The sequence below is a fragment of the Amphiura filiformis genome, chromosome 19, assembly GCF_039555335.1.
Source record: "Amphiura filiformis chromosome 19, Afil_fr2py, whole genome shotgun sequence".
In the NCBI taxonomy this organism is placed as follows: domain Eukaryota; kingdom Metazoa; phylum Echinodermata; class Ophiuroidea; order Amphilepidida; family Amphiuridae; genus Amphiura; species Amphiura filiformis.
The window spans coordinates 26207377-26232266 of NC_092646.1; the positions used below are offsets into that span (position 1 = coordinate 26207377).

Sequence of the window (24890 nt, forward strand, 5' to 3'; positions counted from 1 at the left end):
TGGCAAGAAAAATGCTTTTTTTTCGTCAAATCAACTTAAAAGTCTTAAAAATTTTTACTGCGGTACATACTACTATTTTGCTGAATGACAGTAAAATCAATAAGGTGTTCAAAAAAACAACTTTGTTTCCATCAAATCAATTTTACTTGGGTACATACTACTATTAAGCGCTTCAGACTCCGTGTTATACGTACAATATTGTATGTACAATACTTTTCGTGACGTCAAAAGTATTACACTTGCAATAAATATACGTGCCACGACGAGTTGAATCAGATTAAATAACGCGCTATAACCCTGACGGTTCATTGTTTGCTAAATCCAAGCGAGGACACCAGAAAATCTATGCAAGAGAAATTTCTACTGCTGCTGATGAAAAATCCTAGAGTGCGTTTGGAGGTTTTTTCTGCACTTTACCAGTAGGCCTAATAAATTCATAAAAAAATAAAAATCAAATAAAGATTTAGGGCGAATGTTTCTACTCACTGCTCATCTGATCCACTTTCCCAGGAAACTAAATACCGATACTCCATAGTTTTTCCCTGACTTTCCAGACATAATTATGAGTAAACATCAAATTTAATGTTTACAAAACAATCAAATATATATACATTCATTTGCATTTTGTACATAAATATTAATATTAATAATGTACAAACATCAAAAAAAGGGGCCTAAGAGTATGTCTATTTTTAATCATATACTAATTCCGCCATGCCCAAACATATTTTATATATATGAAATCGTGTAATGGAACCCAAATTCCAATCAAAAATAACAAATTTGTTATCAAATACACTAGACCTATACATTGTATTACAGGAATTTAATAGATGGTGCATTTTAATAAATAAATAGACTAACACGGGTAATGGACAAGAAATATTTGGCAATACCGGATTTACCACAGAGATAGTGGATAAAGAAATTAATTAAAATTAAAACAAATTAAATGAGAAAATGAAAGCAAGGACATTTGGTGAAGTATTGTTTTAGAATTCGAAGGAGTCCTAAATGTTATCCTGGCCCAGGACACTGATTAATGTAAATTCGACCCATTGTTATTTTATCTACTTTTGCCAGCATTCAACCTGTTCAATGTGATTTATGCCTATTTTTAATAAAATTCCGAAATCTGACGTATCAACGTTGTATCGTGCACAAATTATGATTTGAGACTATTTCATTTGGCACGGTTGTATGGATTTCAAAAGATTGGTCCTATAATAGATATCGATTAGAGAATTACAGCAAGAGGCTTTGAGGATGCCGTAATCCTCTTGACAATCAACCAATCAGAGAGACATATTTCAGAAATATATTCGTAGAGTTGAAACTCTTTCAACTCTGAAATATATATTTCAAGTAATCTCGTTCACATTTAGCAGCACTTTGGCTCACTAATAAAGCCACGAAGGGGCGGTAATGCTAATATCGATTTCAGTCAAATATTGGTGCAAATATACGATTTCGGTCAACTATTTGGCTATCCTTTGCCCAAAATTATGAAATGTTTATTAGTAACAACAACTCTTAGGAGGGTTTTCGAGTAATTTTAGCGAAATAATGAGGTAAAATAAAAGAAAACCCACTTACAATTTTGGACGCTTAACTGTGTTGTTCTATAGGGGAATTAAAATATCACAATTAACATGTTTAATTCAAAATCGTTGTCCTACAAGCACATGTTAAATGGCTCGATTCATATTAGGTATAAGTTGGAACATTGTCAGATTGTGTGAACATTACAAATACAAACAATAAGATTGAAAAAAAATAGCCATTTAAAAATGATTTTGAAAGATCGTCTATTTTGTAGCTTTATGACACTGAATAGACCAAATATCTGCCTCTGACAAAAAAAAATGTTTTCCATGCTGATTTGTTTTTGTTACAAGTACCGTATGTCATTTCAAAAAGAAAGAAAAAAAGGCGGATATTACTTTTTAAAAACTCAACGCATTACTATTAATACGCCTATAATTAATGAAAAAGTATAGAAGGCGTTGCATCCGGTTCTGATGAGGGGAGGGGCACAAGCCGTTTTCGCAGTTTTCCTATGGGATTTTCTAAAATTTCAGATCAATGGGGGGGCTTCCGTCCCCTGTAACGCTACGGTTACTGCATTAACACGTTTATGGATGTATTTGTGATGATCATAAGTAGGCCTATAACATACACCATCATAACATGCCTCAACGATATCAATATGTAAAAAGGTGTTGCAAATTCATAACACAGCGTGTTATAATGCAGTTTAATTAGCTCGTCTAATGAAACATAATATTATCTCGCGACTGAAATTGCCTTCCGTAGTGAAGTCACGTTTCACTATTTTCCGGTGGCGGAAATAGCCTTCCGTAAGGAAGTCACGTGATAGTTTCGCGGCCAAGGCTTCGCCGGGTTGCCGTTAGGTACATGTGTACCGGTTTTCATTCTATATCAGTCAAGCATTCGAATCGGACGTAAAATTTTTCTCTCTATGTATCATGTCTATTGTACAACGAAAAGGCCGAATTAAATCAGCAAGCTTATACAATACAGCTTTCTTCACATGGAATAAACTGTGATGGCAACAGATATTAAATCAAGATGTTGTCTGCATAGTTTTGTGTAAATTACTCGATAATACAAGTATACTGAGGTAGTCAGGCGTTACGAGTGCAATTCGCTGTATGACGATAATCAAGAGTGTGTGTTGATATTCCGGGGTTTCTAATGCTTGAACATCGTGTAATGGCAACGACCGATGGCTAACACAATTTCTGTATTCGGCTTCAACGGGCAGAACAGGGGATAAATCGGTGAGATATTTGTTTTCAACAATTTGTCAAACCTTGCCGTTAATCAGTTTTATTAGCAGTGAATAACTGGGTTCTAGCCCATCTTTAGAAATTAGCCATGGAGAATAGCTCCAGATACGGATACCTACTTCTAAAATACAGGTTTACATGTCAATCTAACGTTATCTTGCTGTATTTCAGCTAGGGGCCATGGGTAGAAAATCTGGGTTAATGTTCTTAGAACAATCCAAATAGGCCTACGTAATCAGATTGCGGGAGCACTTTCTTTGTCGCGGGACTGAAGTTGAAAATCGCCCAATTAGGCGCCCAAATCGCTGGGTTTGGCAACTCTGCGTAATCTATTCATGACTTCAGGGACGCCTGACCTCTATCATAGATGACCATAATGGTCATCAGTTCTATTCACCATGTTCATTGAAGTGACAAGAGAATTGAATAGATGCGTGTATGTCCCATCAGAAAGTAATACAATTATTGGTACTCATGAATGCTAAAGATCGATGAATCATGCAGGTGGCCATTTCTATAACACATCATAAACCGGGAAGAAGGAAACTTGTTTCTGTTCTGGTTAAATAAATTAAAAGTTACATTTATTAGTAAAATTCGGTTCAATTTTTGTTGTTGTTGTTGTTGTTGTTGTTGTTGTTGTTGGTTCTGAATTGGAAAAATCTCTTGGTATAAAATGGCCATAGGCCTATGAGGGAAAGTTATTGTCAATTTTTAACGCATGAGATATGTGCACTGGACACGTAATGGTCGAATTGGATAGTGTTCCGTGTTCCATTTTGACTGAAACGAATCGTAACAAACAAACAAAATAAAAATAATAACAGTAATAATGATAACTTGAATATTGTCGTCAAAGAAAAAGGCCATTTTAATTGTGCATTTGACGCGATTATGCCATTGGTATATATAGGTTTTCATAAATGAAATTTCAACTCAAGCAGGGATATTTTACATTTGGAAAAAAAAAAGAAAAAAAAAAATCATACTCAAAATTTCTGTTCGAATTGGAAAATCTCTCTGAGGATATAATGGCAATTTGAGTGAATTTTAATGTCAATTTCAAACATTTTATCGCAATCATTTTTATTTTTTTTATTGTGGAAGCCATCGTGTTTCCGTTTTGGCATCAACTAGAATAAATTAATGAAGGAGTTGGAGTGTAGAATATATACGAGGCTAATAATATACAGACATGTATATGACATACAGTATTTAGTGTAGGCTTTGCAGACAGAATTTGCTTCCCTTTTCTTCTGTTTTTAATTGCAGGTCGTATGGATTTTACGAGATGGGGGATAGAAGGAAGAACGATAGACGAAAGAACGAGAACTTCTATTTGGGGAAAATTATGGGCCTACAACGGCTAACTACATTTAGTGCAGACAAAGAGACAAAGGATCTACATCTTCATTAAAATACAGTGTTTCCCTCAAATTGAGTAGTGTTGCATCTCGAATATTAACATATTATACAGCGCTCCGTGCGAGTAAAAATAGCATCAGCAATTATGGAACTGAATTCTAACATGTCTATGGATGGGTAGGCAGTGAGGAATAGAGGAAGATCGGTTCACAGCTTGATGGAAAGGTCAACACTTTTAATATTTGGTATCAGTGGAAGGAGCTTATACAATTCTTTGGCAATCTATCCAGGTTAAACAATTCAGGAAGCACAGTAAGGATACAGTTGGAGGGACTGAAAGAATAATCTTGGGTGTCATCAATGGATCATTCAATTAATAAAAGTTCATACATTAAGCGCTGAACTGATCCGAAAGCAAGTAGTTGAAATTAGCGAGTTTTATCTCGATAGCAGCTAACCAAATATGTTATTGCATAAATTATCTTTGATATATTTGTACAAACAAGGGTCATTCCACATCGGACAACTTGACTTTGGCTAGTTGGACAAATAGCGACAAGCGTTATAGCAGAAATCAGATGGGATTGAAATATTACTAATCAAATCAGACGTTAGTGTGCGCAAATATTGATGCCTTGCCTTTTGATGCCTTGTCATTGATGTATTTCTGGATCTGTGTATCCATAAGGGTGATGTACTAGCAACCTCTCCCCTTCTTTATCGCATCGTCATTTTTTAACAATAAGCGTGCAATGTGGCTTCTTTGTGACGGGCCCACGGATGTTTCTTCTGCTTTTATCGAAATCGCGGTGGTTTTCTTTTTAACTCTATGTCATAATGTACATTGATTTTATGACGATATTGCTATAATTTTGTTTCAATATTACCTGCTTTATATAGTTTTGATGTGCTTATCATGCTTACTGTAGATTGTTTGTCTTTTTAAACTAGTTTTAATATATTTGCTCGAACTCTTTGTATGTTCTAAAACTGTTTTCTCAAATATTGTTCTCAATTTTTACAATGTATGTGGTTTTAATACCATGTTTTGTAAAGCGCTTTGAGTTCTTTTGATGTGATTGCACTATAAAAGAAATTATTATCAGTTTTATTATTATTATTAGTTCTCCAGTAGTCAAATTACAGTATTCTCTTTTACGGTGTTTGTATGTCACAATGTTAAATAGGTTCGCCTAGTTGATACACCCAGAAACAAAAGGAAATTCACCTAAGTGGGCATGAAACCATGCATGGGTTCTTGTTTTTTGATCTCAAAATTACCGTTGCATTTACGTTGTGTAATATGTACTGTGTGCATTGTTTGCTAATTTGCGTGGTTTATAATGTATATTCCACGGTTAATTGCATCTTGATCAATCGTGTCCTTTTAGGCTTACACTGTGCAATATATTGTTTGTCTTTTAAAACTAGTTTTAATATTTTAATATATTTGCTCGAACTCTTTGTATGTTCTAAAAATTGTAAACTCAAATATTGTTCTCATTTTTTACAATGTATGTGGTTTTATATAATACCATGTTTTGTAAAGCGCTTTGAGTTCTTTTGATGTGATTGCACTATATAAGAAATTATTATCATTTTATTATTATTATTATTGTTATTATTATTATTAGTTCTCCAGTAGTCAAATTACAGTATTCTCTTTTACGGTGTTTGTATGTCACAATGTTAAATAGGTTCACCTAGTTGATACACCCAGAGACAAAAGGAAATTCACCTAAGTGGGCATGAAACATGTAGGGGCATTTGTCAAAACTTGGGAAGTCGACAGTGGCATATAGGGCCTACATTTGAACATCACATGTAGGCCTTGAGGGATGAAAATTCAAATAACGCCAATATTAAAGCAGGCTAATAATCATTGGGTTTGTTCGTAAATCTACCCAAAAGATAGTAGTACATTGTAGGAGTATTTATTGCCCGTCAGACTTTTTGTTATTCCAAACATAACGATGGCTAATGCACTGGTCAATTGAACCGTCAATCATTTTCTTCACCGCAAAGCTCAGCGGAAGGGTAGATGTCATGTAAAACATAAACTGCAATCAGAGGGGGGGGAGTCAGGCAAGTTCCTTGACTTGTCTCACGGAACTTGGTTGGCAGTTTTTGGATCACTTTTCTAAAATGATCAATTTAATGTACATAATTATACATATATTACATTAATAAATTCTATTTTGTCTTTCCAATCTTAGTGGGTATTTGCCTACTAGAAGATTTGGCGTTGGTTTATGCTGATGCCCACCATGTAATCTAAATATGAATATAATATGAAAATGAGAAAGGGTCAGCCATTTAATTTCTTTTGATATATGTAAGTCCGCGGCTTTTTATATTGTCATTGTTAGATGCAGTCTTTATATTCTATCCATTGTTAAATCGAGTCTTTATATTTTCTCTATCGTTAGATAGTGCATTCCCTGTTAGGGGAACTTTTGGTTTATATCTTAACTGGCTTTCGAAGTAATTGTTTGGGAGGCTCGGTCGGGTAATTACTCTGAGCGAAAAAGTTGACCATAAATCAATAAATATTAGTTGGCTGATTCCAATGAATTTTCTCAAAGCATTGCATGAATAAATTATGCGTTCTTTCTGAATGACTGATAAGTGTCCAAAAATTGGTGTGAGGCATTTCTTTATTTCAGTGTCTAGGGATAATGCAGTTTAATTAGCTCGTCTAATGAAACATAATATTATCTCGCGACTGAAATTGCCTTCCGTAGTGAAGTCACGTTTCACTATTTTCCGGTGGCGGAAATAGCCTTCCGTAAGGAAGTCACGTGATAGTTTCGACCAAAGGCTTCGCCGGGTTGCCGTTAGGTACATGTGTACCGGTTTTCATTCTATATCAGTCAAGCATTCGAATCGGACGTAAAATTTTTCCCACCCTCCACTCCCTTTATGTCAAGGTTGATCTGATTAAAATTGATCAAAATTGAGGACAGGACGTCGAAAATGAGTATCGCAAGAGTGAGACAAATCACATGAAGGTTTCATCTTTATTAAGTCAAAATGTAATTAAGAATGAAATGAAATCAGAACATGTTGGATGTCACGGTTCTTTGTGTTGCATAATAGTATGACTATATGAGTGTACGTGTGTGAGTAGTTCACTTCAGCTTCAGTTTCTATCTCAGCAACATGTTCTATTCTGTTGCGCAGCTGTAATATTTATTCTCAGTGAAATAGTGTGGTGAAGTTTGCTTCTGCCTCAGAAGCATTAGTGAAATTGATTTTAATTTGTGCCATTTTGAGTCAGAAGGAGAAAGGAAAACATAATTGGTTGAGAGCCCTCGGGTTAGAATATACTGCGGAATAGTATGACTAAGGGTGAGAGTGCGTGAGTAGATCATTTCAGGTTCAGGTCTAATTCAGCAACACGTTTTATGCTGTGGCGCAGTTATAAATTTTCAAATATCGTTGTAAAATAGTGTGGTTAAGTTGCTTCTTCTACAGAAGCATAAGTAAAAGTGTTAAAATTTATGCCATTTCAATCTTGGGCGGTATTTTGGTTGATGAATGTTGTGTATAGCGGGAAGGAAGGAATCAACACCAGGTTGGCATGGGGTAGCTAGACAGGGCCCAAGTACTATGCCCTCAGATTTTTCTTGTTCAACAAAATATAAGTAAAAAGGAAATATTGTGATCAAGTTTTTTTTTTTTTTTGCAGCAGGCTAGTTATCGCGTTGAATTCTAGGGTAGGCTGTCCTATTGCATTTAGAGTAGGCATCATAACCTAGTGGTGCATACGATATCATAAGCTTTCAAAGCATGGCGATGTGTGTCAAGGAACCTGGGACAGTTTTTTGGATCACTTTTCTAAAATGATCAATTTAATGTACATAATTATACATATATTACATTAATAAATTCTATTTTGTCTTTCCAATCTTCGTGGGTATTTGCCTACTAGAAGATTTGGCGTTGGTTTATGCTGATGCCCACCATGTAATCTAAATATGAATATAATATGAAAATGAGAAAGGGGTCAGCCATTTAATTTCTTTTGATATATGTAAGTCCGCTGCTTTTTATATTGTCATTGTTAGATGCAGTCTTTATATTCTATCCATTGTTAAATCGAGTCTTTATATTTTCTCTATCGTTAGATAGTGCATTCCCTGTTAGGGGAACTTTTGGTTTATATCGCAACTGGCTTTCAAGTAATTGTTTGGGAGGCTCGGTCGGGTAATTACTCTGAGCGAAAAAGTTGACCATAAATCAATAAATATTAGTTGGCTGATTCAATGAATTTTCTCAAAGCATTGCATGAATAAATTATGCGTTCTTTCTGAATGACTGATAAGTGTCCAAAAATTGGTGTGAGGCATTTCTTTATTTCAGTGTCTAGGGATAATGTAACGAATGCTATGCCAAAACTTAAAAAAATAACAAAAATATCAGTATCAATAAAATCAGAACCAGAATAAATACATAGGCCTACAAATAATACTTTTAAACTGACTAAATCAATATATGACTAAATATCAGTATAAATGAATCTCTAAATCAATTAATCAATCAGTAATCAATCAATTAATTAATTAATTAATTAATTAATTAATTAATTAATTATAGCAAGAAATTACAATGAAACCGTCACTAGATACAGTGCTCAACTATAAAATATAGGAGCGAAATATATTATTATTATACGAGTGAAATTACCACATCGCAATACAAATTTGTTTCGTATGGATGGTTTGACCCATCCACACTCGTCAGTTGCAATGTGTAAAATGACAAAGAATATGTCTTGAGTTTTGATGCACGCGCAAGAGGATGCGCGCGCGCCCAGACATGGATACGCACTTAAGACGCGTATTGTGTTGCGCAACTTTAAGATACGCGGTTGCGTTAATTCCTCTTGTTTTAGTAAAAAAATGTCAAAATTATGCACAAAACGTCCTTAAATTTTAAAACGGTAAGATTTTCACACTTGTAAAAGCTGTATCTGGTGCATGGTCTAAATGTGCATCTTTTTGCACCAATGAATCTATAATCTCTGCTTTCAGTGCGCCAAAATTCAAAATAATTAAAAAATCTAAGTGGCATTTTCACTGCAAATTTTTGTTTTATTTACACCACATTTGCTGGCGTTAACAACATACCGAATGCGCCTTGACTGCGTTGGACATACAGCCAGCAGAGTTGCGCTGGCGTCACGACGCGATTTTGTGCAGTAATCACAATATTTCGCATTCACGCATTTCTGACTCATTATTTCCGCCAATTTACTAAGCTGTCTTGAGCTTGACTTTTTAGAGTTGAAAAGAGTGAAATAAATCAAGCAAAAATACGAATAAATATTAGCAAGTTGTATTTTATCAGTTTCAAGTGAAAGAATCATTTAGTGTTGATAAATATCAAAAAATCTCAAATTCGGTCGTGGATGAATGTGTCTTCCATTACTCTGGCCTTAAAAGATGTTCATCATTCCGTGCACTCACTAAATTTACCACTCTTAGAAATTTGGCAACTCCGTATCAATTAAGCATTCAATGATTGTAGCAAAAATTTTCCCGGGACATACTATTTATTGCACATGTAATACTTTTTGACGTCACAAAAAGTATTGTAAATACAATATTGTACGTACAATACGGAGTCTGAAGCGCGCTTTATGTTAAATGACAGTAAGATCAATTAGGTGGCAAGAAAAATGCTTTTTTTTTCGTCAAATCAACTTAAAAGTCTTAGAGAATTTTACTGCGGTACATACTATTATTGTGCTGAAGACAGTAAGATCAATAAGGTGGCAAAAAAACAACACTTTTTTCTGTCAAATCAACTTGAAATCTTAAAGAATTTTACTAGGGTACGTACTACTATTGTGTTGAATGACAGTAAGATCAATAAGGTAGCAAGAAAAACCCTTTTTATGCCAAATCAACTTGAAATCTTAGAGAATTTTACTTGGTACATACTACTATTGTGCTGAATAACAGTAAGATCAATAAGGTGGCAAGAAAATCCACTTTTTTCTGTCAAATCAACATCTTAGAGTATAGTGTACATACTTCTATTGTGCTGAAGACAGTAAGATCAATAAGGTGGCAAAATAAACCCACTTTTTTCTATCAAATCAACTTGAAAGTCTTAGTCTCTATTGTGCTGAATGCCAGTAAAATCAAGGTGGCAAGAAAAACACTTTTTTTCGTCAAATCAACTTGAAGTCTTAGTGAATCCGAGTGTTTTTCATTGATTTGTCCATCCATCCAGGGCGGGATTTTCCTTTTTGGGGGCCTTGGGCCAGGCCAAATTTGGAGGCCCCAAACGCACCGTGAGGAAGGCATGTGCACTCATGTGGCCAAGTTTTTCGTTTTCACTAGGACATTTGAGCGTGAAGCGCGCGAAAAATGTCAATTTTAGACTATTTTAGCCTGAATTGAAACTGAAATTTGCTATATAATAAGCTAGTGCTCGCGAAGCGCTTAAAATTGTGCAACTTTTGTAGGCTATATTGGCCCAAAACATGGTGTTTTTTGGCTAAAATGGAAGATGCACACTGCACAGGGCAATTTTTGGGCCCCCCCCCCCAAAAAAAATTGGGGGGCCCGGGCCCATCTGGCCCTATGGTAAATCCGGCCCTGCATCCATCCATCTGTTTGTTCATTCGTTAATTTGTTCATTCATCGTTCATAGATCCTGAAGATCCTGAATCCAGAACCATTAAGAGTAGAGTTTGATTATCGCTATGTCACAGTAAGAATTTATTTGGAGTCTGGCATCCACCCCTCTGGTCTTTGTGGAGACAATAACGGAAACCGAGGAGATGATTATATGACCCCGGACGTGGAGGTAGGTATTTAGTCTAACATCCATCCCTCTGGTGGAAACTGCGCTCACAGTGACTGTGCTGCGGTTTTTTGAAAATGTCTATTTCTCTTTTATTTTATTTTCTATCTTTTTATTTCTTACCTATATATGTTACATAGCCCCGTTCAGAGATATGTTGTTTAACCCCTGGACACTGCTGGTCATCTAACAGCATTTCTGATTGGTTGATAACTTGAAATGCTCATTTCAATTGCCAATTATGACTAGGCTTAAAACTATTTATGCTCAAACTTGCATTTGCAAATGCATGATCTTAATACCCTCCTTGATTGGTTCAAAATTGGACACAATATTTATTTTGGCCAATCGGCAGGTAGTTCTCATGGGGTTAACAATATAATACTGTCCTATCTCAAAAGGCTACCTTGTGTGGTTTTTATTATCATATTGTTGTATTTCATATTGTTATTTTGTATTTCATGCATTTTCTTTCATGAAGCGATAGATATATGACAGTGTGTGAGGCAGACAACAAATTGGGCTATTACATTGGAAATCCACACTACCCCTGTGCAAGATTTTGGAAATATCTTCCACAGGCCAGTATGAATTTCAAATGGAATGAACATATTAGGCAGCTCCATTTGAATTTCATACACCCTCTGAAAATGATTCAACCTGAATCTTCCACAGAGGGAGGGTGAGTTTTAAATGGAGCTGCCTAATGTTTCATTCCATTTGAAATTCATACTCCCTTTGTGGAAGATATTTCCAAAATCTTCCACAGGGATAGTGTGGAGTTTAAATGGAAGAGCCCAATACACATAATTCTATTACCTCCACAACCCATTATTCAAAATCGCGCACTGTGATTTGTTGAAACAGCGTCACGTGAAAGCCCATTAATTAGCAATAAAGTGGCCAGGGCAATGAACTTTATGTTCTTCTCGCATCACAGCGCACAGCAAAGCGCGATGCAGTATATTAGCGTCGTAACGCATTCTACGCAAAGTATTACGCTTGGTTACGCGTTCTGCAATACTCGCTATCACTTACGCTTTGGCTACGCGTAGGCTCTCCACCTTGAGGTAAACAACTTGAAATATTTGGGCAAAAAATGTGATATTTTCTCTTCAAATTGCACTATTTTGTGGTAATCGAATAGAAATAAAGGGTGCAGCATTATCCTTTACACGCAAATAATGTGTCCTCGGCAGTAAAAACGTTTAAATAATGGGTTCGGCTGCGCCTCACCCATTATTTACTTGTGGATATGATCAGTCACGGTAAACAGTACAAACAACACACCAGTGTACGAGATCAACTAAGGATGCCTACGCGCCAGCCTATTATTATCATACAAACAAGGGAAGAGGCTTATGCATCATACACTGGAACATAAGAAATATTCAAACATTACAAACTAGTGCACAAGGTCAAATTAATGATGCTTAATCGTTAATTCTTAATATATCATTGTACAGGGGAAAGAAAACTAATGCATCACATACTAGCATAATTAAACATGAAATTACAATGGAAACGTAACATGCATAGGCAGATAAATTAGAGAAAAAACTCCACAGACATACTATGATTTTCACCTTAATTTCAATCATTTTTGGTGAAGTTGGTCAAAATAAAAATAAATAAAAAACATTTCCTATATATTTTTTCTAGTTTTTGAAAATTAGTTTAAAAAACATTTTATTGAATGACATATGGATTTGTCAAGTATTTTCCATTCTACATAAGATCAACAATTTAGCAGATAGTCATACGATGCCCAAACGTTTTCATATATAATTCCAGGGTTAAGACCGACCTAAAAATGTAGAGAATTCTAAAGCGGAGGGGATTAACTTCTTTGGTAAATCCCATAAGCCTTTGCAGGTAGACCTGCGATGTCGTCATTCGCGATGCACACATTGTTAATGTAAACTTCACAGCTTTAAAATGCGCAGTAACGATGTTTTAATAAACGATGTGCATATCGACCTGAACGTCAAATGACCACATTTCACGTCTACCCGCAAAGGCTTATGGGATTTACCAAAAAGGTCAATTATAATTTGGTTCATCTCAAATTCAGTAATGCAGTTTGTGCATAAATCCACACTACCCCTGTGGAAGATTTTGGAAAAACCATCCACAGGGGGAGTGTGAATTTTAAAAGGAATTAACACATTAGCAGCTCCATTTGAAACTCAACCTCCCTCTGTGGAAGATTCAGGTTGAATCCTTCTCAGAGGGTGTATGAAATTCAAATGGAGCTGCCTAATGTGCTAATTCCATTTAAAATTCATACTCCCTGTGGAACATGTTTCCAAAATCTTCCACAGGGGTAGTGTGGATTTTAAATGGAATGGCCCATTTCGCTCGACGCAGTATCAAATCCCGCATGCATGCGTACGTTTGCACGCATGCGTACAGGGGCGGTCTGTCGGCACCCTTGCGGCTCAACCCCGAAAGAGCATTGATGTCACTACTAAACTTTTGGTGAACCAAATTTTATAATGCCGCCAGTTGAGGATCCCTACAGGGGTAACACCCATAGGTCATTCTGTTTTTATACAGTTGATATATTTATTCATTTACAGGACTGCTAATTCATCGATATATTTAATTTCTTATTACATTTTACCATTTGCTCTCAAGATCTTCATTATCCATGATTATTATTTTATTGTGTTTCTATCATTTTGATTCTTTTACAGAGTGCTGAAGAATCTATTGATTTTTTCAATAGCTGGCGCCAACCATTGGACTGTCCAAAAAGCACTAAAAGCAGTCCAAAAAAGCATTCAACACACAACCGTAAAGCAGAAGCAGATGTGAAATGCGACAAAGACTTGACAGGTTTGTTCACCCATTTTTTTGTCACTGCTAACAATTTTTAGTTTGAACAGGGACTATTACCCCCCCTGAGCACTACCTACCAATCTAACATTGCCTCCGATTCGTCAATTACATAATATCTTTACTTTAATCACCAATCAGAATGGAGCTGTGCAGTTCACCCTAATGTTTTGGCGTGGTGAAATTATTCTAACAATGTTGCTGATGGTCCAATTGATAATGAAAACCTCTTTTTGGCCAATCGGCATGTAGTTCTCGTGTGGGCTATGTTCACCGTATGTAGAGGGTATGGGCTTGTAAACACTGACAAATGGGGACATTTTCTGGACTAAAACCCACCAAATTGAGACATCTGAGATTTGTAGAGACATCTCCCCCCTGCAACCCCTATGGCAAAAAGTGCCAAAAATGGCATTAATTAAGATCTCCCTGGTTGTCGAGATTGTAGATTTTAGACTAATTTTGTGTCTTTTTACCCACAAATGTCCCCAGTTGACACACAAATGTCCCCAATCGACACACAAATGTCCTCAATTGAAAATAATAAATAAAATAAAATTTCGGATTTATATAGCGCCTTTTCCAGGATTCAAAGCGCTGTAATGTCGTTACCTTTGTGAATCATCCCAATCAGATTGCATCAACTAGGTTGCGGCCAAACCTGGTGCAAACGTATCCGCACTTAGATTGTAACCCACCAATTATCTGTGCAGCTCCCCAAATTCCATTGGGTGAAGGAAGTTTTTGATAACCCAAAAACTAATCAACGATTTTTGAAAGCAGGAGGAAACCGGAGATCCCGGATAAAACCTGCGAGAGCAAGCATGGAATTGGGATAAACCAAGTGCACGTACAGTCCTTGGGCACGGCCAGGGCTAGAACCCAGGACCTATTTGGTGCAATGCGAGGGAATAACCGCTGCACCAACTTGCTCTACCAATTGGTGGGTTTTAGGCTAGAATTGTGTGTCCCCAATGGTAGATTTTCAGCAAGTGTCCCCAATTGATACACGGTACAAGAGGGTGTGTGCATTCGCAATCACCTGCAAACATGGACCTACACTAGGATACACACAGTGATACTGTGGACACACCTGCAACCGTGGACATCCATGGTTGCTGGCTCTAACCAGGACAATGTAAATAATGTAAAAATGCATTTAAAAGTGGTCCGTATTTTGGGAGTTCTGTGGGGTAGGTCCATAGTGTGTTGATTGAAATTGAATACCTGAGTGGAAGAAGGGCCCAACTCCAATTTTTTTTTTCAAAATGAGTTAGACCCAGCATTTTATTGCCAGCATACTGTTCTTCCTTTTGTGTGAAAGATGAGTCTAAATCCACTCTCTAAATAGTCTTCCACGTAGACTTAATCATGGTTCTCATGGAAGAAAGGCCCAACTCCATGGAGTTGGGACCTTCTTCCACAAATAATGGGTTAAAGTGAAATTTTGTTCATCCATGAAAACTGCTTTTCACTACAATAAACTTTCTTGCTTTAACATATCACCTGTGCAACTAATGGATAATTATCAAATTTCTGTAGCTAATTATAACACATCTGCTTACAGAACTGGCACTTACAGTATATTAGTGGAAGAAGGGCCCAACTCCAGCTTTTATTAAGACCTGTACCGTTGCCATGGAAACATATATAATTTCGAATGTATGTAATACTGTATTCATGTGTTAAAGGTCCCCTGACGATGACAACATTCTGTCTATAAAACGTTTCCAAATTAAGTTTTTTCTTAATATCTCAAAAACAGTTTTGATGGAGTTGGGCCCTTCTTCCACTCAGGTATTCAATTGGGTGTGTGTGTGTCCTCGGTTAAGTATCCTCGGTTAAATAGGATTAAATCGAATGCAGAATGATGTCATTGTTTTCAGGTATTTACAAACTGAGGGGTGCAAGTGTGCATGAGTTTGTTTTCACCAACAACTGTGGACCCACCTTTGACATTTCACTCATAAAGTGCAGACCCACAGCAACCGTGGACATCCACGGATGCAAGAGAGTGGCCGAGGGCTCTACAATCTGTAGTAATTTTTATGGGGGTATATGTCCCCCATCGTAGGTGTAATACCAGATCCACAGTTTGGCGGTTAAATATCATATCTTACCACAAAAGTGCATGCTTTCAATAGTGAAATGTCAGTGCGTAGAGCTCCACGGTTATGCTGTTAACTCATAGGGTCCACATGGATGGAGCGGAATCAAACTGGCTGCTGAAGAGACTAGTGATTGATCACTCTGCGCTCCGCATTTTAAAACAATGTTGTGTTTTGGGGATTCCCTTTTTGTTGAGAATTAATAATGGGCTATTCCAGTTGAAATCCACACTACCCCTGTGGAAGATTTTAGAAATATCTTCCACAGAAGGAGTATGTTTTTCAAATGTAATTGTTCCGAGTGAATCATTTTGAAACTCATACTCCCCCTGTATTATGGCTTTACCTATATCCTCCACAAATGGAGTGAGTATTTCAAATGGAAGTTACCCAATTGTCTATTCTAGTCAAAACTTATACACCCTCTGTGGAAAACTTAAGGTAAATCTTCCACAGGGGTAGTGTGGATTTTAAATGGAATAGCCCAATGAGTGTTTCATGAATCATGTTCTACTTGTCTCATCCACAGCTGTGTTTAGACAATGTCTTCATAGACTTGGTGATAAACATGATAAACATGTCAAATTGCTGAGAGCATACTGTAGGGCTGATGTAGATGAGGGCGATGGCTGGTGCAGTGCATATACAGCTGTAGCACATCTATGTAATCACTATGAGATCTCTGGAATTAATGGCTGGAGATTCAAAGCAGGATGTCGTAAGTATCAAGATGTATCGCTATTGGGAAACCATGGTTATAACCTATGTATGTTAGTATTCCTAAGGACTTCTCTAGAGAGAGAGGATTACTCATGTTTACTGACCTAAGGTACCAAATAGTTTAAAATCGCTTGCACTTGCTGCTGGAGATAGCAATTTACAATTATGGTACAAGTTTTCTATGTTTTATAGAATAGACATGAGATATTATGATCAAATTTATGTTAAATATATTAGTGCATCTGCTAATGCCACTTTCAAAGGGTCCTTTCAAGGGGAGAATATGGGAGAGTTTTGAAAAAATCACAGAAACACACTTTTTTACCCGAAATATTTTTGGTGACAACATACAAAAAAATCAGTTCCCAGTCAGATTTTTTTTTCAGTTTGCTTTTCATAAAGTAGAGAGTAAATTCGGGAAGGTTTTTTATTTTTTGGAAATTCACCTCATTTTGCGCAATATTGAAAACAAACATGTGAAAAAAGGATTTTATCACTCTATTCAGCAAAACATTGCACATAATAGTGAATATTTTTGTTTAAAGAGTATATTTTGAAAAAATGAGAAACCTTCCCTAGACTTTGATGTGCTCTAAGCAATAGTGCAAAAAGTTTACCATTTGCTTGCATATTTTTCTTGTCACAAGAATCGAGCAATGTTGTCAAAAGTGAACTTGAGAAATGAAATTTTTAGTAAAAAACTGTCAAAATTATGCACAATACATCCCTATTATTTTAAAATGGTAATTTACATCTATTTATAAGTATAACATGTTAGGCTAATTTCACATCACATAGTCTGCTTGAATTTGTTACTTTTCAAATCGCACCAAATTGTATTCATTTTTTGACCATTGCGATTTGTTTTTACACATGAAGAGCTTATTTCCAAACCGTGTTAAGTCCACAAGATTCACTTTGAAGAAAATCAGGAATTTTCTTTATGGCAATGAAAAAAAGTTTGATTTCTATAAAATTACAGTGAAGTGAAGGTGACATATATAGGACCATAAAAACATTGTAAGTTAAAATCTAGAGACTTTTAATTTTTTTAATGAATTAATTTGTTTTAAAAATAGCATGGACTTAACACGTTTTGACACAAAATGCAATTTTTGGCATGGACTTAACACATTTTGACACAAAACATAGTATCTGTAACACAGAACTAACCATATTTTTCTCAAACTAGTCTTAAAAGATAACAAATTTATTACAAACATACAAAATGTGATTCTCTCTACTATAAAACAAAATTTTGCCACAAAACACCTTGCATCTTGAACCCCTCCTCCCGTCCATTTTTTACCAAAATTTGACGTTTAAAATAGTTCAAAATTCAAAACTTAGTTGTATTGCACTTCTCAGAATTGAATAAACATCATTTCACTGACAATAAGTGATGACCTGAAATATCCACTTGTTTTATCACATTATCACAATTTCCCCCTCCCCCATGCTGCCACCCTAATCTCATATTGACAGTCTTAAGTTTTTAAGTCTTTAACTCCTAAGTTTTTTTTTATATATCTTTAACTTTAAAAATAATACCTTGAATTTAAACTCTACCAACATCCTCTAACATTAATTCTACCATCACAACCTCTCCCTCTCCCCCTTCCCACCCTGTTCATGTCTTTCTGGAGGTATCTATCAAATATTTAAGAAATCCCATTCAAACTAGGCCTACTAATATATAAAAACAAAAAAAAAAAAAAATAAAACTTTTTATGCAGACCAAATTCAAGTATACTAGTCTCAGGACCAAACAAGAACAAAGATGCAAAGCAAGGCAGTGTTATTAATCATGCAGAACTTGGGTGATAAACTATTGGAAGCCCTACGCCGTGCTACCTGCCTACAAGCTGCCCACAAGGGCAGTGTTCGTGGACTTAACACAGTTTGCTACCAAACTGGATTGGACTTAACACGTTTTGGGAAAAAATCGATACTTTGTGTGTCAATATTTCGGAACTTGACTAATTTTGGAAGGAAAAAAAACACATTGCAGGATAGCCCTAGTTAATCACTACCCATTTTCATCAAAATCTCAATTTTGAAGGTGGGTGGACTTAACACGGTTTGGAAATAAGCTCTTCACATGTTGGATATCACACTGCAGCTAGCAGAACATTGGTTTTTTGACATATTATAGTATGACAAAAAATGCGGTTTTGAGAAAATTGCATTTTTAATTTTTCCAATTTTTAAAGACCCACTAAGAGAGCACCAAAGTAAAATATGTTTATTATTATCAAAGAATATAATCAATAATATATCTGTCTTTGTTCTCAACATAATTCAAATTTTTTATTCATTCACTAATTAGAAGTAATTAATCTGCGCAAGTTCATGCCAAAATAGGCACAATTTGACAACCTATGTATTAATAATGTTTCTATAGCGATACATCATGTCATGTGATACTTACTACAGTTACACGGTGGCTTATGGCGACATATCATGATACGCCGGTATGCCAAATCATAGAATGAAGTTTTCATGCAGGCGGTATATAAAACCATGGAGTATTACACTAATTAGTGCCATATCTCATTAACTAATTACATTCAAGTCTCAAAACTTTGTGAATACATAGAGTTTCATTCATAGATTTTAAAAGTTTATATAACTCATTTTGTCAAAAAAATTGTCATACAACGGTATGTGAAAAGACCAACGAAAATTTTCCTCACATTCATATTATTTTATTGCTTTTTATTTATAGTTACAAATGTACAATCCCTCAAGCTAGGAGATAATTATAACACTCAAACCATTTAATGTGATGTTTTATATTGTTTTCCACACATTTTATCATTTACTTCCCTTACAGCAATTGAGTGTGATGAAACAAAGGGTCTTAGTTACAACGATTGCGCATCAAGTTGCCCAAGAACATGTTGGTATGAAAATAATGGTGAATGTAAAGAATTCTGTGTGGAGGGTTGCAAGTGTGATAATAGATTGATCAAGGGACCCGGTGGGTATTGTGTTGAGGAGTCGGATTGTGATGATGTTCCCCCACCGTCAACTGATTGTGAAGGTCATATGGTGAGTGTGTCAAAGGTCAGGTAACGAGTTGTCTTGAACATCGTAAGTGATAGTTAAATGAGTTTTCAACAACTCTTCCTATACCTTTGTACAGGAGCCAACCGTTGTTAATCCGTGATGAATCCACGGTCCAGTAGCGTATTTACGCAAACGCAAGGTTACACGTATACGCGTCACGCATGCGAGCATAAAATTTGTCATGCCTGGAACGTATGCGTAAACATGAACTCTCTTATGTTGGCGGTATACCGCTTTATTCTTTAGTTTTATTGCCGATATCAACAGAGAAATACCGCTATCTTCTTGTAAGGTTGAGTGGCAATGATAAATTGACATTCGGAATGAAAGAATTATGTGAATTAGACATCTTTAGCTTGTTTCGTTGTTGAAAGGGATTCAATCATGCTTCCAGTGGCGGATTTAAGCTGTCAGCAAGTCAGCAGTTGCTGACAAGGCCCCCTGCCATTTTGGCCAAAGGGCCCCCTGCTTTGCTTTTCTTTTTTTTTTCTTTTTTTTTTTTTTGCTTAAGGCCTAATTGTTTTCTGCAAGGTTCCAAGGTGCTGTGGGTAGAATAGAAACGTAAATGTTATATATTTACCCGTGCGTGCAAGAGGCCATTCTATTTATGCCCGCATTTATTCTTGGGTTGCTTCTCCTTCTCCTCTATCCACATGAGTGTCAAGGCTATAGTAGCCCTAAAACTAAAAAAAGATACCAGACCCGGTATGTGGCACACTTAGGGCCCTACCCGAAAAGTTTTATTTTGCCCGTTTGGCTCCAGCAAGAGGTTAAAGGTCAAGGGCCCAAGGGGCCCAAAATTAATAATAATATTAGGATTATGAGTTGGTACACTGATAATCTTAAAATACAAGTAGGTCATCTAGTATGGGTCCGGGGCCCCAGGGCCGGATTTACCATAGGGCCAGATGGGCCCAGGGCCCCAAATTTTAAATTGCACTTACATCTTCCTTTTCAGGCCGAAAAACACCATGTTTTGGACCAAAATAGGGTAAAATAATTTTGCGCGCTTATATAGCGAGTTATATAGCAAATTTCACCTTCATTTTCAGCTAAATTGAATTTTTTTGCGCGCCAATGTACTAAGAATATATATGTTCATCTCCCCCTAAATTGTAATTGCTCCTGCCGCCACCGTCGTTCCTATACCTAAACCAAGCATTGGCCACTTGAGTGCACATGTCTTCTTCACGGTGAGTTTGGGGCCTCCCAAATTTTTGCCTGGCCCAGGGCCCCCAAAAAGAAAACGAATGTTAAATATAAGGGTATCATTAAAGCTGGCTCTAAAACTACAAAGAACTATCAAAAGTTCCCGGGCAGGGCCGAATTGACCATTGGTGCAGATGGACCCGGGCCCAGGGCTCCAAATTTGCCCTTGCATCTTCCCTTTCAGCTTGAAAAACACCATGTTTTGGGCCAAAATAGGGTAAAATTGCATACTGGCCAGTTATATAGCAAAATTCATCTTCATTTTCGGCTAAATTAAAATTGCTGCTAAAATCTATGATCATCTTCTCCTAAATTGTAATGCTCCTGATCCTGCCGCCACCGTCGATTTTATATCTAAACCAAACATTGGCCACTTGAGTGCACATGTCTTCTTCACAGTGAGTTTTGGGCCTCCAAATTTTGGCCTGGCCCAGGGCCCCCAAAAGGTAAATCCGGCCGTGCGCAGGGCCGGATTTACCATTGGGCCAGATGGGCCCCAAGGGCCCCAAATATTGCACTTGCATCTTCCTTTTCAGCCCAAAAAACACCATGTTTTGGGCCAAAATAGGTAAAATTGCATAATTTTGAGCGCTTCACGCGACTGGCCAGTTATAATAGCTAAATTCACCTTCATTTCGGCTAAATTGAATTTTTTCGCGCGCTTCGCGCACACAAATGTCCTCCTATTATCTATGTTCATCTCCCCGTAAATTGTAATGCTCCTGTCACCACCGTCGATCTTATACCTAAACCAAGCATTGGCCATTTGAGTGCACATGCTGAAATAGAATGGATATTTGCGCACTACGAGCACATATCTCATAACATTGCAGGGCCGGATTTACCATTGGGCCAGATGGGCCTGGCCCAGTGCCCTCAAATTTTTAGGGCCTCCAAAATTGCCCTTGCATTTTCCTTTTCAGCCCGAAAAACACCATGTTTTGGGACAAAATAGGGTAAAATTGCAAGCGCGCACTGGCCAATTATATAGCAAATTTCACCTTCATTTTCGGCTAAATTTACATTTTTTCGCGCGCTTCGCTCGCACAAATGACCTGCTAAAATATATGTTCATCCCCCCTAAATTGTAATGCTCCTGTCACCACCGTCGATCTTATACCTAAACCAAGCATTGGCCACTTGAGTGTACAAGCTTTCTCAAGTATGAAATGGAATGAATATTTGCGCACTGCGCGCACATATCTCATAACATTGGGCCGAACTAATGCTCATTGGTCATTTTTTTCTCTTGTCCTCCATCAAACAAAAAGTTCAGTCACGCTCCTGATTCCAACTCCTGCCCCCAGGATATTTTGCTGACAGGGCCCTTTTCCTTAAATCCGCCTCTGCATGCTTCACCGTTGTTCATCACCGATTAACAACTCGCGTCCGGCGCGTCTGCGAGGTTTACTTCGCTCGGGCAGATAAAGCTGCCCTTGCGATGTAAATCACTCAGACGATGCAGACGCATCGTTGTTAATCGGTGATGAACAACGGTGAAACATGCTTGAATCCCTAAATTAATGATTAAAAAGCTGTTCTTCAAGCATTGATTATTAGAAAGGTAAACAGCAAATAGTAAAACAAATTGAACTATAACAATACTGTCCGGTAAAATGACAAAATACAGATATCGTTGTTGGGCAGAAAAACCTCATATGTTTGTGGCCCCTGAACATGTTTAAAACAAAAGTGCCAACAGGTTACATGGGAGGTTTTGCTTTAAACATGTTCAGGGGCCAATGGCACATAGGTTTTTCCTGCCCAATGACGATATAAAGTTCTTGCACTAACATGACGTGTGTGTATTTGAATTGCAACTTTATTGTTTGTTCATTCATTTATTCATTCATTCATCCATCATTCATTCACTTATTTACTCATTCATTCAATTATAAACAATCATCCTTTCATCTATTCACTTATCCATTCATACAGCCATTCATTATTGCATTTATGCATGTTAAATTATTTTTCATTCATTCATTCCTTCATTCATTCATTTTGTAGCCTACAGATCCGCCGTGGTACACTGCAAGCTGTAAAGAGATGTGCATATGTGTGGTGGGGAATGGTGCCGTAGAGAAATCATGTTCATCAATAAAATGTAGCAAAGATGCTAAATGTAAAGCAAAGAGTGGTACTGACGAGTGCACCTGTAACCCTGGTTACATGGGAAATGGAATCACTTGCAAGCAGGGTAATGTTCTTTTATCAACAAGAAAAAAATGAAAGTTAGCAAATTATTGTTTGGCAAAAAAATTGATAGATAGATAAACTTCAATGTGCAAATATACTTAAGTTTTAACATAAATTCTATTACCCTCGTGACCTATTATTGAAAATCATGCTCTAATTTGTCAAAATGCATAAGACATTGTCAAAAGGCATACAAATACAAAGAAGAAAGGCCATCAGAAATTTCTTGATTTAAGAGGTTGGTTGTAAACATTCCAGCCTCTTAACTCTTTTGGCTACATTGTGTTTGTTACGCCTTCTAAGAAAGCCATCAATTTAGATCAAGATGCTTCAGCCTTCCCATTTAATTTTACAGGTAAATGTGCACCCTTTTGGTCAAATGTATGTGTGGAGAATTCATTTCCCCTCCCTAGTGATTTTATCATTTTGAAACTGCTGATTAAAACTTCAAAGAAAACCTTATTCATGTAAAACTTTATTTCAACGAATCACTGTTTTGTACTGAATGATGGTTGCATGGGTAACCCAGGGATCAGAGACAGAAAGGTAATGGCAAAGAAACCAATTCAATCAGTCATAACATCGATATCGAGAACATTGTTTTAATTAAATGTATGAAATGTTGAAAAGTGCAAGTTTTTCTGAAAGCATCATTTTTGGAAATGGAAATATTTGGGATAATTTTTGACCAAAGATATGGTTTTTATGCCTCCACAGCGAGGCATACTGTTTTTGCACTGTCCGTGCTTCCGTCCGTCCGGATGCTGTATCTCGGGCATGGATGGGCAGATTGACTTCAGATTTTCAGGATAGGTTGGTCATGGTCAAAAACTCTGGCTATGGGCATGAAACTTGGTGGGTATAGTCAACATTTAGAGCCAAATTTTTGGAAAGTCATTTTGGGGTCATCCAAGGTCACCAAGTGGTCATCTGAGGTCAAATTAATAAAATTGGTTGTATATGGGCATGAAACTTGGTGGATACAGTCAACATTTAGAACCAAATTTTTGGAAGGTCATTTTGGGGTCATCTGGGGTCACCAAGGGGTCATCTTAGGTCAAATTGATAACATTGGTTTTATGTGCTTAAAACTTGGTGGGTACAGTCAACATTTAGAGCCAAATTTTTGAAAGGTCATTTCAGGGTCATCTGGGGTCACCAAGGGGCTATTGCAAGGTCAATTTGGGGTCATCAGGTGGAGGCATCCCATTCGACGCCTTGCGTTGAAAACCGCGACGTTTCTAGTTGGAAATAAGATAACTTTGGGAAGGTAGCAAAATAATTCTTCTATTCACAGCTTTTTGAATTTTTCAAATCAACAAAATGTAAGTGAAGTTATGCAAAGAAATGTTTTGCAATTTTAGTGGGGAGTTATTTCTTTTGAACCCTGTAGATCTGGTGCTCTGTTTATTGAGGTACTTTTTATCACTATCGACCCACGTTGCACTAGATAGCAAATCAATACAGAAAATTGAAGTGGAAGAAATGCATTGTGGGAAGTTATCTTCTCAGGGCCAAACCCTTGAGCACAATTAATTGATCAATTTGTGTGTTTCTTTTTTTTGCCACTATACATTTAGTTGAAAGTACATCACCAATGGCTTTTGGTAAGTTCTAATTAGGTCATAATTATACAGTCAGCACTATATTAAAGTAGCCAGTCATCTTAGGGCATTTAAATAAAGGCACTTAATTTAATGCCCACATGATCAGGTGGGCGCTGACATTACAGCTTCTAGACAGG

General features: G+C 36.7%; 1 protein-coding gene across 1 annotated transcript in view; it reads left to right on the forward strand.

Annotated features, from left to right (window-relative positions):
• The window catches only part of LOC140140470 (uncharacterized), a 235312-nt gene that overhangs the window by 110231 nt on the left and 100191 nt on the right, over positions 1–24890 (forward strand). Inside the window, exons 45-50 of the mRNA XM_072162230.1 lie at positions 10845–11000; positions 13697–13838; positions 16476–16664; positions 19503–19720; positions 22958–23147; positions 24727–24753. Of these exons, the coding sequence (XP_072018331.1) occupies positions 10845–11000; positions 13697–13838; positions 16476–16664; positions 19503–19720; positions 22958–23147; positions 24727–24753 (922 nt within the window). The remainder of the gene's footprint in view (positions 1–10844; positions 11001–13696; positions 13839–16475; positions 16665–19502; positions 19721–22957; positions 23148–24726; positions 24754–24890) is intronic.